Source organism: Tiliqua scincoides, chromosome 5, assembly GCF_035046505.1.
Source record: "Tiliqua scincoides isolate rTilSci1 chromosome 5, rTilSci1.hap2, whole genome shotgun sequence".
Taxonomy (NCBI): Eukaryota; Metazoa; Chordata; class Lepidosauria; order Squamata; family Scincidae; genus Tiliqua; species Tiliqua scincoides.
Window position 1 is genome coordinate 50059584 of NC_089825.1, and position 14155 is coordinate 50073738.

The 14155-nt window shown below is 40.8% G+C and overlaps 1 protein-coding gene across 2 annotated transcripts in view; it reads left to right on the plus strand.

Annotated features, from left to right (window-relative positions):
* DNAJC13 (DnaJ heat shock protein family (Hsp40) member C13) overlaps nt 1-12553 on the plus strand; it is a 75663-nt gene extending 63110 nt beyond the window's left edge. The window contains exons 43-58 of one of the 2 annotated variants that reach the window (XR_010794521.1): nt 801-914; nt 1958-2074; nt 3290-3467; nt 3664-3755; nt 5208-5307; nt 5602-5676; nt 5782-5894; nt 6407-6576; nt 6662-6704; nt 6992-7165; nt 8600-8779; nt 9555-9695; nt 10187-10330; nt 10565-10664; nt 11108-11222; nt 11697-11785. Coding sequence is in view for 1 of the 2 variants with exons in the window: in XM_066627885.1 (XP_066483982.1) it covers nt 801-914; nt 1958-2074; nt 3290-3467; nt 3664-3755; nt 5208-5307; nt 5602-5676; nt 5782-5894; nt 6407-6576; nt 6662-6704; nt 6992-7165; nt 8600-8779; nt 9555-9695; nt 10187-10330; nt 10565-10664; nt 11697-11794 (1839 nt within the window). In the remaining variant the exon portion in view is untranslated. Of the gene's footprint in view, nt 1-800; nt 915-1957; nt 2075-3289; nt 3468-3663; nt 3756-5207; nt 5308-5601; nt 5677-5781; nt 5895-6406; nt 6577-6661; nt 6705-6991; nt 7166-8599; nt 8780-9554; nt 9696-10186; nt 10331-10564; nt 10665-11107; nt 11223-11696 lie in introns of both variants that reach the window. The other variant, XM_066627885.1, reaches the window with a different exon arrangement.
* The last annotated feature ends 1602 nt before the right edge of the window (nt 12554-14155 follow it).

The window sequence follows — 14155 nt, forward strand, 5'->3', positions numbered from 1 at the left end:
CCAGGAGGCAGCGGCACAATCCCCACAATCACACCACTCAGTGGGCTGCAGGGGCTTGGATGCACTTACTCAAGCCTCCTGAAGCCTCCCGGGGGTGTGGGGAGCCCTGTGTGACTGTCTGCAGGGCTACCTGAAGCTTTAGAAGTGAAAGTGGAGCGATCATGCCCCACCTCCGCTAAACCGGAAGCGCGATCGCTCCACTTTCACTTCTGACAGGGCTGCAGGGACTGGGGTGCAGCCACTAGTCCCTGCAGCAGCCTTCCAGGGTGCAGGGAGCCCTGCGCAAGCCTTTGCAGGGATCCCCAGGTCAGGAAAAGTGAAAGTGGAGCGATTGCACTCTGCTTCTGGTTTTGCAGAGGCAGAATGCGATCGCTTCACTTTCACTTTCCCTGATGTGGGGAACCCTACAGGCGCTTGCGCAGGGCTCCCCGCACCCCAGGAAGGCTCCTGCAGGGACTGGTGGCTGCACCCCAGTCCCTGCAGCCCCCCTGAGCGGTGCAATCCTGGGGATCCGGTCGCTGCCTTCCCCCCGCCCCCGCTACCTCCCTCCCCTCCTTTGCAAGAACTTACTGCGGGTTTCAAACTCCTGGAGAGTTTGAAAACTGAAGGGATAGGCCCAGGTTAATCAGAGCTAGATTTTTAAGAGTAGAAAAGTTAAATAAGAGGAAATAATTTAAGGTGCAAGAGAACTGGATGTTAACAGTGTTCCTGTAATGATGTTAAAGAGTCTTTAAATTGACCATAGGAAGAAAAGAATGTTTGCGTTGTGCTAAATCTGTCTTGCCTCTTTTCTTCCCTAGATTCTGAAAATGCTCAACAGCAACACAGAGAACCCTTACCTAATTTGGAACAATCGAACAAGAGCAGAACTCCTTGAATTTTTGGAATGTCAGCAGGAAAGCATGATTAAAAGAGTAAGGCACTCTTCCAAGTGGTCAGGCTGGCTAGTTGGGAGTTTTTGTACTTCTGTAAGAAGTAGGGTGCAAATCAGGTTGCTGTATTTTTCAGAATCAGCTGGTTTGGCAAAGGTAGCCTGGTGGTTCTTCTGGAACTTTATTTCAGCTCCAGAAGGTGGGCCTACCTGGCCATGTGCTGGAATTCAGAAGTCCCCGTAGGGCTTTGGTTGCCCCTTCCCCAGACTGCCTGCTGCAGAACTCATGGCATCCTCATAGTTCACTTTGGAAACGCGAAGTTTCATGGTGACTAAAAATGTTCTTAATTTTTTATGATTTGCAAATTTATCATGTTATAGTACCAGTCTAGTTGCATACTGAATTCTTTAAAGTCTGAAGTTATTGTAAAACTCCTAAGTTAGTATAGCTTTCCAAGTCTTTTATGTTCTCCTCCTCTTCCCCAACTTTCACGTACTGTATAACAAAAATTCAGTTTCTGCAACCTGAATTGAAGTCCATTCACGTTGTCTTACTATGGGAATATCTGTTGCAATAGTGTGTGCTGCTTTGAATTTCTGATATTTATTACAAGAGCATGGAGGGTGAAGGCATGGTTAGAAATAGCAACTATCTCCCATAGGAAAGGGCAAGAAATGTTTGCTATAAGCACTAGCCAGATCTTCATTTAGTTGCACCTGTCCAAAGAGAGCCAGGAACTTACATTCATTAAATGTGAACTAATGTTCTTGCAAGTTGTGGTCCCAGGTTTCATATTTCAGATGGACTCACAAACTGCATACAGCTCTATTCCTGACTCCAAATACAGACACATTCTAAATCTTCAAAAACTTGTGTATTTATATGAAGAGCTGCACTGCTCCCTCTGTAAGAATATAAGAAGAGCCCTGCTGGATCAGCCCCAGAGCCCATCTAGTTCAGCTTCCTGTATCTCATAGCGGTCCCCCAGATGCCTCAGGGAGCATCTGTGTTTGGTTCATGTTCCTGTAGGAAACTGTAAATTATTGCTGCATAATATCTTTACATGGTTAAAACTCTTTTTAAAGGGCGACTGTGACAAGAGCTATGGTTCAGAGTTCGTCTTCAGTGATCATGCAAAAGAACTTATTGTAGGAGAAATTTTTGTGAGAGTTTACAATGAAGTCCCTACTTTCCAGTTAGAGGTAAGATACTACTTGTTGGTGGTGTGAAGGAGTGATTTTGGTTTACTGGTAATTTTAATCTATGTTTTTATTTTATTATACCAAAAACAAATACAAACAGAAAAATAACTAAAAAATAAAGAGATCACACGTTGTGTGGCAAATGCGGAAATCTCAAACTACATCTCTTTTTTCTACTATAAAATCATACAAAAAAATTAGTTATCAATTCTTAAACAATGTACACTTATTAAAAAATACATTTTCAACACAAAAAGTGAATAAGACAACGTAAAAGTTAAATCCCCTATCTACTCATTAAATCCATAGATTATTTGACCAATTATATCTACTGCTTTCAACTGCAGCTGGGTTTAAGTCTCCTGGTGCTTTCCCAAGCAGGAAAGTTCAACCCGCCATGTTAACTCCCCCATGTGATCTTGGTTTACGGGTAATTTTTAAAACGCAAACTGGACTTGCTGTTCTGAGACAAGTCATGAATAGTTCATTAGTTGCTGTGTATTTAAGAGTGCAATCCAGAGCATACTTTGAGCCGGTGCAGGCACCCAGGTGTTGCAAACATGCTGTAAATCAGGATCACGCTGATTCAGGAATTGGCTGAGCTGGTGCCAGCTCTGGATGGGGTACGTTTACCTGGGGTGGTAGCAAGTGGCGGGAGGGTGGAACAGAGGCAGGGAAGAAGCATTTTTGGATGAGGAAGAACAAGATAGGAGGTGGCTCGGGCTGGGAGGGGGGTGAGATTGGCTGCAGTGGTGTAGGCCAAATTCTAACCCCTGCTCCTAGGCCCTGCAGCCTTACACAGTCTGCTCAGATTTGAGCTGGTGAAACTGCTGGTGCATATCTGAGTGGCTCCATAGGACAGGCTGGGGCTTGATATGGGGTAAGGAGAAAAATATCTGTTTATTCCAAGGTGACCTCTAGCCTTCGCCTAACTTGCACTGCATACAGTGCAGGCCAGTCAGTTTGCCTGTCCCAGTGCAGGTTAGAATTAGGCTGCCCCTTCCTTTGGTTGCTTAGGTAGACAAGAAAAGGAGATAATTTTTTTTTTAAGCTATTTGTCTGTCTATACTGATATGGGGTTTGATTGCTTATCCCTTAACTGTGCCTATTTTAAATATTCTGTAGTAACCCTGATGAAGCTATATTCAGTAAGAAGCTACTCCTAGAGATATTTTATAAAGCTGTCTAATGGCTTGCACTGTTTGTGTTTTTCAGCTTCCAAAAACATTTGCTGCAAGCCTTTTGGATTACATAGGCTCACAAGCCCAGTACCTTCACACATTAATGGCCATCACACAGACTGGGAAAGTTGAGTCTAACCAACATGGAGACAGGCTGCGAAGAGTTGAGATGGCTTTGGAGGCTTTGAGGAATGTGATAAAACACAATCCAGGTAAATGAGTCATTTCATTGAAATCAACACACATAATGAAAGGCTTAATTTTAGATGGGAGCTCACTCAATACAGCTTCTTCCCAGGGTACTTGCTGTTTTTTTAAAAAAGGCTTTCAAAAAGATTTCCTTTGCTTAAAAGTAGACTTTGCTGGTCATTTTTAACCATCATAGTTGCATTTCTTCTTTTCGTGTAGGTTCCGAGTGTGAATGCATTGGTCACTTTAAGTTGCTTTTCTCCCTTCTGCGTGTCCATGGAGCTGGCCAAGTGCAGCAGTTGGCTCTGGAGGTAAAATAAATCTACAACATTGCTTTTTTTGCAGTATAGTATTGACTTCACAGTACTTCTGAATGCTCACTACCTACAGGACTGAGATGCAAGAACATTATTTTACACTAACCCAATGCTTCTGTGTTTGGAGTTGTAGTTAAAAGATGGAGTGTTCACACAATGTAGTTAATGCTGATTATTTTTACTTCTAGTTGCTGCTCTGTAATTGCAACTGTAAGAGTCACAATCCTTCCTTCCATAGAGCAGATAGTAGCAACAGTATTGCTTTGGACAGTGGAATGGAAGAACTTGGGTGATGTTCTTCTTAAATAAAATGTAGTCTTAAATAACCAGCATTTTGAAATAAATTCATATTGCTGCTTCAACACCCTATGTCCAGGATGGTTTACAAATGCAAGTCTTTTATATTATCTACTAGAAAGCAGAATCCTAAAGCATCAGTTAACCCATTTTTGTGCAGCCCACAGGTGTACACATTTGATCCCTGTTGCATATATGCAGTGTTGGGCAAAAATGGTTTAAAACAATTTTAAAGGTCTGGGCAATGAATAACCTGGCAGCAGAAAGACAAAAGCATAGCTACCAAGTAAGGAGGAGCCTTGGAGGAGGAGTTCCACAAATGGGGCCCACAAGTGAGACCTATCCCCTGTAAACACTCTGGTTTCTTGAGATGGCTTGGGCATCCAGTGGGAGACCATCCAGAGATGATAGCACTATAGTATCTTGGTGCAAAGGCGGATTTCTTCAGGAACATGAGTCCAGCAGCACTTAATTTGTGCTCAGAAACAGAACAGGAGTTACTGGAGCTGTTTAAGCATAGGCAAGGTCTGTTTCTAATGACCAGTTCTAGTTGGCAGCCTAGCAGCTGTATTTTGGGCTAACTGCCATTTTTGGGTAGTTTCAGTTGCAGCTCCTTATGCAAGACATAACAGGAATCTATCCTTGTGGTTATTGTGATTAGGCTGTTCTTACACAGAAAAGGCAGCAGCTGGACTATCAGCCTAAGTTGATGGAAAGTGTTCTGAGTAACAAAAGCCACTTGGGCCTCCAGCTGGATCCAAGAGCACCCCAAGCTATGCACCAGACCTTTTAGGGAGTGTGAATTCCCATTTCGAAAAGAACAGCTTCTCCTTCAGTAGACGAACCTCCTATCCAGAGAACCTTTATCTTGTCAGGATTGAGCTTCAATTTTAGCTGTTATCCAGCTCATTACTAATTTCAGACTTTTGATTCAGTGCTTGGAGGGGTGGGTGCAGGTTACATTTTAGCAGGGGGGGGGAGCTGTTTTTCACACCAAAAATACCCTGACAATTCAGAACACTCTTACTTGGAGTTAAACCCCAAATTAATGTCCTAGCCATAGTTCAAAAATTCTGAAGGAACTGAATTAATTTCTTCTGTAAAGTTTAGCTGGTAAACTAAGATTTAATTATTTTGCTTCTTTCACAGGTGGTGAACATAGTGACTAGTAACCAAGACTGTGTTAACAATATTGCAGAAGCAATGGTTCTTTCCAACTTATTAGCTCTCCTGCATTCATTACCTTCAAGTACGTTAAGCTTACGTTAAATACAATCTTGAATTTCTCTTGAATGGTAGGCATACGTTAAATACAATCTTGAATCTTGAATGGTAGGCAGCCTTTGTCACTGAATATTCAGTACCAAGAAAAGCAAAAACCAAGCATTTCTTGAACTTAAGTCTGTGGTAGGATTTTGTTTCAGTTCTTAAGCATTAAATAAAATAGTTTTGCAGGTTTCATTGCTCAACTCTGAAAATATCCTGTTTTTTGTTTGGACTTAGTGAAGTCCAGCTTTTGACTTAACAGGTGTTAATCTTGCAGGTCGGCAGCTTGTGCTTGAAACTCTGTATGCTTTGACATCCAGTACCAAAATAGTGAAGGAAGCAATGGCAAAAGGTACTGTGACATATAAAAAGGTTCTTGTTGCATCTAAAGTTGATGGCTACAAACTGATTGTGCCTAGAAAGACTCATCCTTGGTTCCATCTTTTTTTTCTTCTAGGTGCTTTAATCTACCTACTTGATATGTTCTGCAACTCAACTCATCCCCAAGTTCGATCTCAGACAGCAGAGCTTTTTGCTAAAATGACAGCAGATAAACTAGTAGGCCCAAAGGTGAGCAAATGTAAAATGGCTGTTTGAGAGAGACTTTTAGAAGCCCTAAGGTACAGGGGATTGCATATATATGTTAGGGATGCAACACTTAGGGTGCAATCCTAACCCCTTATGTCAGTGCTTTCCAGCACTGACATAAGGGCAATGCAGCCTCAAGGTAAGGGAACAAACATTCCCTTACTTTGAGGAGGCCTCCATGAGTGACACCCAACTGCAGGATGCAGCACATGTCCCATTGGCACCGCTATGCCAGTGCTGGGAAGCACTGACATAAGGGGTTAGGGTTGCGCCCTTAGTTGATTGGTTAGCATAATTTAAAACTTGTAATCCATTTATTCCTTTCATCTGATGATGGTCCTTATTTCTCTTTGTAGAGAACTAAAAGTTCATTCAAAACTATTGGTGCTTTGCTTCACTTGGTATATCGGCTATCACAGGAAACCTTTGTTATCTGCCTGCAGCTTTTGTTGCACCTGTGTCACTTTTCTGCAATCTGTATTATATTTTTCTAGGTTAGAATTATCCTAATGAAGTTTCTGCCTGGTGTCTTTATGGATGCCATGAGAGATAATCCTGAAGCTGCTGTTCACATCTTTGAAGGAACGCATGAAAATCCAGAGTTAATATGGAACGACAGCTCCAGAGAGAGAGTGTCTACAACTGTTCGTGAAATGATGCTTGAGTATGCCGCACTGTAGTAAATACTTGCTTTTTTGTCTACTCCACTAATTCTTCTGCTAACATTTTCTTTTTCATTTGTATTAAAGGCACTTTAAACTACAGAGAGACAACCCTGATATTAACTGGAAGGTAAATAAATTTTAAACATTAGAGGAACAGATGAGACACAACCTGAATGTGACATTTCTTCTATGTTCATATCATTTATACTTGCTCATTAGTTTAGGAGACACCTACCATCTCTCACTCCTTACCATGATTCTTGTTAACCAGAAGCTACACTATCCTGATCTATATGTTGCCTTGTAGTAGTAATTTGGTCCATGGCTTGCATCATCTAGCTCTTATCAATAATGTAGAAGCCTTTCCTAATGGGTAAACACAAGAATGATTTTTTTCTGTCCTGATTGATCCAGTTGCCTGAGGATTTTGCTGTGGTGTATGGCGAAGCAGAGGGTGAACTTTCTGTGGGTGGAGTCTTCCTCAGAATCTTCATTGCCCAGCCGGCCTGGGTTTTACGGAAACCTAGAGAATTTCTTATTGCACTGTTAGAAAAATTCACGGAACTACTGGAGAAAAACAACCCCCATGTAAGTGGAATTCATAAGCTTTATATTAGTTTTTTGTAGCTATCAGTCTGCATTTTTGAGAAGTCAGCACAGGATTATTGAAGGTCCAATTTTAGCTCCAATTTTTCTTTGTGTATGTATTTAGGTGATGAAGTAATGCTTATCACTTGTTGATCGCATTTAGGTTTTTAGATTTACAATGTCTTTGTCCATAGTGAACTGCTACCGTATGCCAAAAGTAACTTATGTTGCTTGAAGACAGTGGGGGAGTGTCCCTGTGATATTGTACAAGGGTTGGTACAAAGGTGATGCTTTCTATTTTTTGTTTCAAATCTGGCACCACATAATATTGTGAGTGTGACTGTGAGGCCACTGGAAGTGTTTCGTTTCACCATATGGAGTGGCAATACAATGTCACATGAGTGCAGAGCATAAGCAATTCAAAATGGTGGATGTTCCAGATACTCTCATAAAACAAAGGGCCATGATTGAATTTCTCACCACAAAAGAATCGATCCAATTGAGGTCCATGCTCTACTCTAAAATGTGTGTGGTGACAATACCATGGACATCAGTACAGTCAGACATGGGGTGAGACACTTCAAGAGCTGAAAAACAAATGTTGACAAGCCTTGGAGCAACCAATCTGTGATGGAAGTGACAGAAAACAACAAGAGTCAAATCAACAAGCTCATCAAAGAGGGCTGCTGCCTCATAACACATTAATTGTGTGATGCAGTAAGCATTGGAAAACCAGCAGTGAGGCCCATCATTAAGGAGCTTGACCACAGAAAAGTTTGTGCCTTGTGGGTCCTAAAAATGCCAATGGTTTTGTCAATTCAGTCACAGCCTTTTGTTTTATGAGAGTATCTGTAACATCCACCATTTTGAACTCTCATGTGTTGCACTCATGTGACATATTGCCACTCCATATGGTGACACTAAACACATCTAGTGACCACCAAGTCAAGCTCACAACATTATGCAACACTAGATTTGAAATTTTAAAAACAGGAGAAATTACTTTGTACCAACCCTTGTACAGTATGAAGAACAGGAAGGACCACCAAAAGTGCAGACTCTGGCAGAAGCAGCTGTCCCCAAGAAATGCATAGGTGAACAATTAACAATATGGAACAGCTTACGCAAGAAACAAATTCTGGAGGTGCATTTGGATTTTCCTCCTTCAGGGTTCTTGTACAGGAAACCAACTGTTTTGTATGAGTGAGAGCTTTTGCCAAGTTGCTGTCCTTATTTGCTCATAACTGGGTGAGCCAACTTGTGTTGCCACCAAGCAAGTTTTCAGATCATTTAAAGACATTTCATACCATACACGTGACTCAATAGTTGAGTCACTCATGGGCTCAATAATTGCCCATGAACTGACTTAAAATTGTACCTCCTGCAGATCTGGAAGTCCAGTTGATTTGCTCTGTGCTCTTGTCTTTGAAACAGGGGGAAACATTAGAAACTGTAACAACAGCAACTGTGTACCTCTTTAGTGCTCAGCCTCAACTAGCTGACCAAGTTCCCCCACTTGGTCATCTTCCCAAGATTCTCCAGGCCATGAACCACAAGAATAACGCCATTCCAAAAAGTGCCATGCGTGTCATACATATACTATCTGATAATGAGGTATGAGAATTTTGGACTAGTTCAGACAGGCTGCAGTTTCTAAAATCACTAAACAAATGTACCTTTACTAAGAACTGAGGGTTTTGAGGTTGCTTATTGGTTGACAACAGAACGTCCATCTCCTGTACTTGTGTGTCTCATATAGACTGCATAACCGATGACAAGGTTTGGAATCTTTGGATGGAGGCAAATAGCTGCCATAGGGAGTCTGAGTTGGATGCCAAATAAAACAGTTTGTAACACAGACTCCAGAGTAGACTGCCTCCAACTGAGAGTACACTGTATAAATCCCACGGTTAGTTTGGCGATGAAAAATGTGAGCGGGTCCATGCATACTCCTGTCCATAATCACCACAGACAATTGCTTATCACTAGTCACTCAAGTATAGGTGTAAACAAATTGCCGTTCCATCCCTACTTAGCTGAGTGCAAGCAAATGTTTTTCATTAATAGTCCTGCATGGTGAAAATCAAACATAACAAGCTTGAAGCAGTCAGGGAACCAAGCTATGTGCCTGATTTGGTAGAGATGCACTATATTGAACTGTGCTGTCTAGTCAAGTACACTTGAATGGTATATTTGTCAGTTTGAATTAGTCCTGAGTGTGGACAAATTAGCAGTACTTGGCTTTAAAGAATGTTGCCTGCAGCTGCTGTTGGGGAAATATAACTTCAAGATTGTTATACTAGATATTATCAAGTACAGATCACTGTGTCCAACTATAGATGTGACTCAAATAAACAGAATAAAACTAATTTATGATGTTGTTGCGCAGCTGTGTGTTCGTTCAATGGCAGCACTAGAGACCATTGATCCAATGATGAATGGAATGAAGAAACGACCAGATACTATTGGCGTAGCCTGTGAAGCACTTAATCGAATGTTTCAAAAAGAGCAAAATGATTTAGTAGTCCAAGTAAGCAACTTCCTTCTTGTCTTTTAAATAACTGAGCTACATGCAATACAGTTTCTTGTGTTTGCTTCTTGTTATTGGGTGTGGGTGCGCATGGTGTGCTAGCTAGGGAAATGTTCAACCTCTGGCAACGTTCTAAGAATGCCCATTATGCAAAGCAGAAGTTGGAGGTGTCTATTTATGTACAATCAGAATACAGCCCTATCTCTTCCTGCACCAGCATAGCACATGAATCTGGCGTCTTTTGTGTTGAGACATTGGTATTGAATTCATGGATAATTGGCTGCCAAGGCAGCAACTTTTCAAACTAGTTCTATCAACACATTTGTATCTGAAACTGTCATTTTATACCTAGCTGAAAATTACTGTATCCTCCTTTCCCTAACATGGGAATGTAGATCTATGACACGGGGTTTGATGTAAAAGGCTGTATCAGTCTTCACTTGAAATGCTGTTGGACCATCTTTTAAGTACCGTGCAATCTTGTTTTGCAGGCTTTGAAAGCTGATTTAGTCCCATATCTTCTCAAGTTACTTGAAGGCATTGGCCTTGAGAGTCTGGAAAGTCCTTCAGCCACAAAAGCTCAGATTGTTAAAGCTTTGAAATCGATGACTCGCAGCCTACAGTACGGAGAGCAGGTAAACTTCCCATAAATGTTTCTGCATGTTTTTATAACATGTAAAGAAAGGTATTGTATATTCCCATGTTTTTGTCCTTTTCTTTTGTCAAAGAGCAGTGCTTCAGAACTGTGCGATTTTAAAAATGCAGTTATAATGGATCACATTTTTAAAAAATGACAGTACATTCTTGCTGCAGATAAATACTGCAGATAAAATGGATTAGAACTTCCAGTGGTTGATCTTGTTTTGCAGGTGAATGAAATCCTGTCTCGTTCCTCTGTTTGGAGTGCCTTCAAAGATCAGAAACATGACTTGTTCATTTCTGAGACTCAAACAGCAGGATACCTCACAGGTCAGTGACATCCCAAATTCAGCGTTTCCTGCTGTTCTTTGTTTTTGTGCACTGTCTGGTTTATTGAGCTGTCCTGAGATGGCACCTTAACTTGCTTCCATTCCGTGTTTATGCATTCAAAAGAGTTGGTGAAAGAGTGAGAAATGGGTTAAAAGGTTGAAGCAGCACCTGGTAGAACAGGGACTCCAGTTCTGCTTCATCTTCAAAATAATGACTGTAGGTAATAACAGTCAGGAAATGAATGAAATGCACATCTCCTTCATTGACTCTGTTAATCTCTAACATACTTTCAGGCCCTTCACAATTGCAAAGTATGCTTGTGGTGGTAAATGGTTCATCTGTCAAACTACAAGCCTGTTCAGACACTGGAGTTGAGCTCCACCTTTGCTACAAAGTGCTTTGCTATCTGTACTTCCCTTGCTTCTGGTTTCTTTCTCCCTCAGGTATCTCCTCTCCTTCCCTTCTTTCTGGTAGCAGTCCCCTTCATCTCAGAAGTGGGCTTTAGATCTCCTCTGGCAGGCAGCTTGCTAAACTTCTCTATAGCGCTCTCTAAAGCAGGTAGATACCACTTTGCTCAGTGCATGTTGCCTCACTCTGTTCCTAGAACTAAATGCTAATTAGATGCATGGCATAAAGTTTTAGCAAATGTGTAGCTCTTGTAGAACACTGCAAAATACTATAGTTACTATAAATAGTATAGTAAAATACTATCGTGGTCTTTCATAATAGTAACTTACCAGATGTGGCTTTCTGGAAGAGTGTGTGTACGTGTATATGTTTGTAGGGTATATTTGCAGTTGACCACATGTCTTAGATAACATTCTTCTACAGTGACTGATGGAGGAATGAAAATCTGATTGTGTGTTAAGTCTCTGGGTTGATTTAAATAGGCAAATTGACATATGGCAGATAAGGCAAAATTGGTGGTTTGGTTTGTACTAATGGCATGAAATACAGTTGCTTTACAAAATTTTACAATGTACATTGTATACATTTCTGCTTCCCCCCCCCCCATCCCTGTACCTATACTAGGTCCTGGAGTAGCTGGCTACCTTACTGCAGGAAGGTCTTCGTCTGTTATGCCCAATGTCCCACCTCCGGTAGACCATGAAGCTGGAGATATCGGCTAAATGATGTGAAATATCTGTGCGAGAGACCCCAAGGCAGACTTGGCCAGTGATAAGAGATTCCCCCGTTCCTTGGTCTAAACTGTTGAAACAAATTCTGCCTGTCTTTCCAGTTTCATGACAGTGTTATTCCTTTTTCTATGAATATATTTTTTTAGAAGAAAATGTTCACAATTCTATCACATTGTAACATAAGAAGAAAGTACTCTGTGGATCAGCCTAAAACGGGTACACAAGAATTTTTTTTTTCTTGCTGTACGTAAGCACATTTTGTTCCTTTATATTTTTGTTTACAAGACTGTGAATCAAACACTTTTTCCTAGTTTTTGTATTTTATGAACTAGCATGACTGGAGTTGAACTACAGTCTCAAAGAATTGGGCTAAATCACTTGATCCTCCCAGCCTCACTAAAAGAACATTTCCCTGACTCTTCCCCACCGTCGGATCTGATCATCCTCCCTCAACTTGACTGACTTGGTGTTTTGCCCTCTGTCCTCAATCATTAACATTACCTTCACCAGACCTAACAAGATTTGTATGTATAACTGGCTTTACCAAATTGAAAGATTAAAATGCAGCAAAAAAAAAAACCTATTTAAAAATGATGTTAACATGTTATATAAAAGCATAGTGTAATTGTGATATGTTCTATACATTATCCAGTATATAAAACTTTCTATATTAAATGTACATTATACAGATCATTCGTATGTACATAAAATTTTAAAAAATAAAGGGAACTGAAAGCCTTGTTAATGAGACAGACTTGTACTTCTTCTAATATTCCTTGTAAATATGTAAAAGCAAACAGTGTTTTGTGCTTTTTCTCATTTTGAAAGTGAACAGCTTTCACCAGTGGGTGCTCTTTCCACTTTGATGAAGCATGTGAAATCTGTTTCAACAGAAACAACTGAAGTTGTCACAAATAAGACAATAGCATCCAAGATTCTTGGGGGCCTAAATTAGATTTTACAGAGAACAGCTACCAACCTCACTTCCCAACAACATCTAGTGAAAAACACATTCCAGTATCATGCATGCCTTTTAAAAAGACATTCCTGGAAATAGGAAGTCATGCAGGGGGAGAAGCAGGTTAGCAAAAGCCTCACGTTCCCTTGTAATGTCTAGTTCAACTCTGATAAATGGCTTGCAGCTGTGTTTTTGCTGTCTGGAGCACCAAAGGATCTGTCTTGAACTCGTATATTATAACAAATCAAGACTTAACTGTTGGTCTGGATTCTCTGTAAGTGTAGACCTCTGACCATTTCAGTTCTTGAAGTCTAGCTCCATTTCAGTGGAGTGCTCCAACTGCTTGAATAGAAATAATGGCTTACAGAATTTTGTCCCCATAAAAAGGATTGGATCCATTTTGCTTTCCTCCCCACCAGAAGAAACAGCTAGCTATGTCTTACTTTCTACATCTACATAATTAAAACAAGACTATAAATACCCATTTCACACTCTTGGGAAAGAACAGATCAGATAGGCTGATACTACATTGTGTTCAAATGAATGTCTTGTAGATCTTGTAGCTTTACTTCCTCTAATGGTACCAGCATAGCAAACCAAGAGATTTGCACCAGTCATCACAGCTTAGAGAAGAAGTACTAATAAATTCGTTTTGTGTCCATGATTGGACAAGCAGGAAACCCAGTGGAAAGTGCATTAAAACCCATTTTTGCCCAGCTCACAGGTGTACACATTTGCTCCCTGTTGCATATCTGCAATGTGGGGCAGAAATGGCTTAAAACAAGTTACTCAAGTTTACATATGAGTAATGCAAGCACTCATTTGCATTCTAGTGCAACTAAATAATCCCCCACTTCTGGTTAGTTATGGCAAAGATGTATGTTACAGTGTTTCAACAATTATATATTTCTAGTTCAGGATATAATGGTGGTGCATCTCAGCCATATTTTGACCTTTGCTAGATTTAGTTTTACAAATGTGTATCCACCCCCCCTGTATTTGTGGGAGTTCTCTTCTAGGGGGACCCATATTGATATTGAAACCATGGATACAGGGAAACCTATTGCACACTCCCCCCACACACACACCCAACATCTTTGTTTTTCTTTAATACCAGTGGAAGCACATGTGTTTCTTCCTTAAAAACAGAACAGGTTCTTGCTTAATTGAGGAATGTGACACGCAGGAGGCAGCCTGCATGCTAGAGAGAAGAGATGGCAAAGATACACCGCTGAAATCACTATACTCTTAAGACCTAAGGGTCACTTACCTAGGAGTAAGTTCCATTGCACACAATGGGGCTTTGGAGTAAGCATGCATATGTTTGCACTGTAAAACAGAGCATAAGTTTGCATAATGCATGTATCTCCAGAGCAGGTGTGTAAACCTGAGAC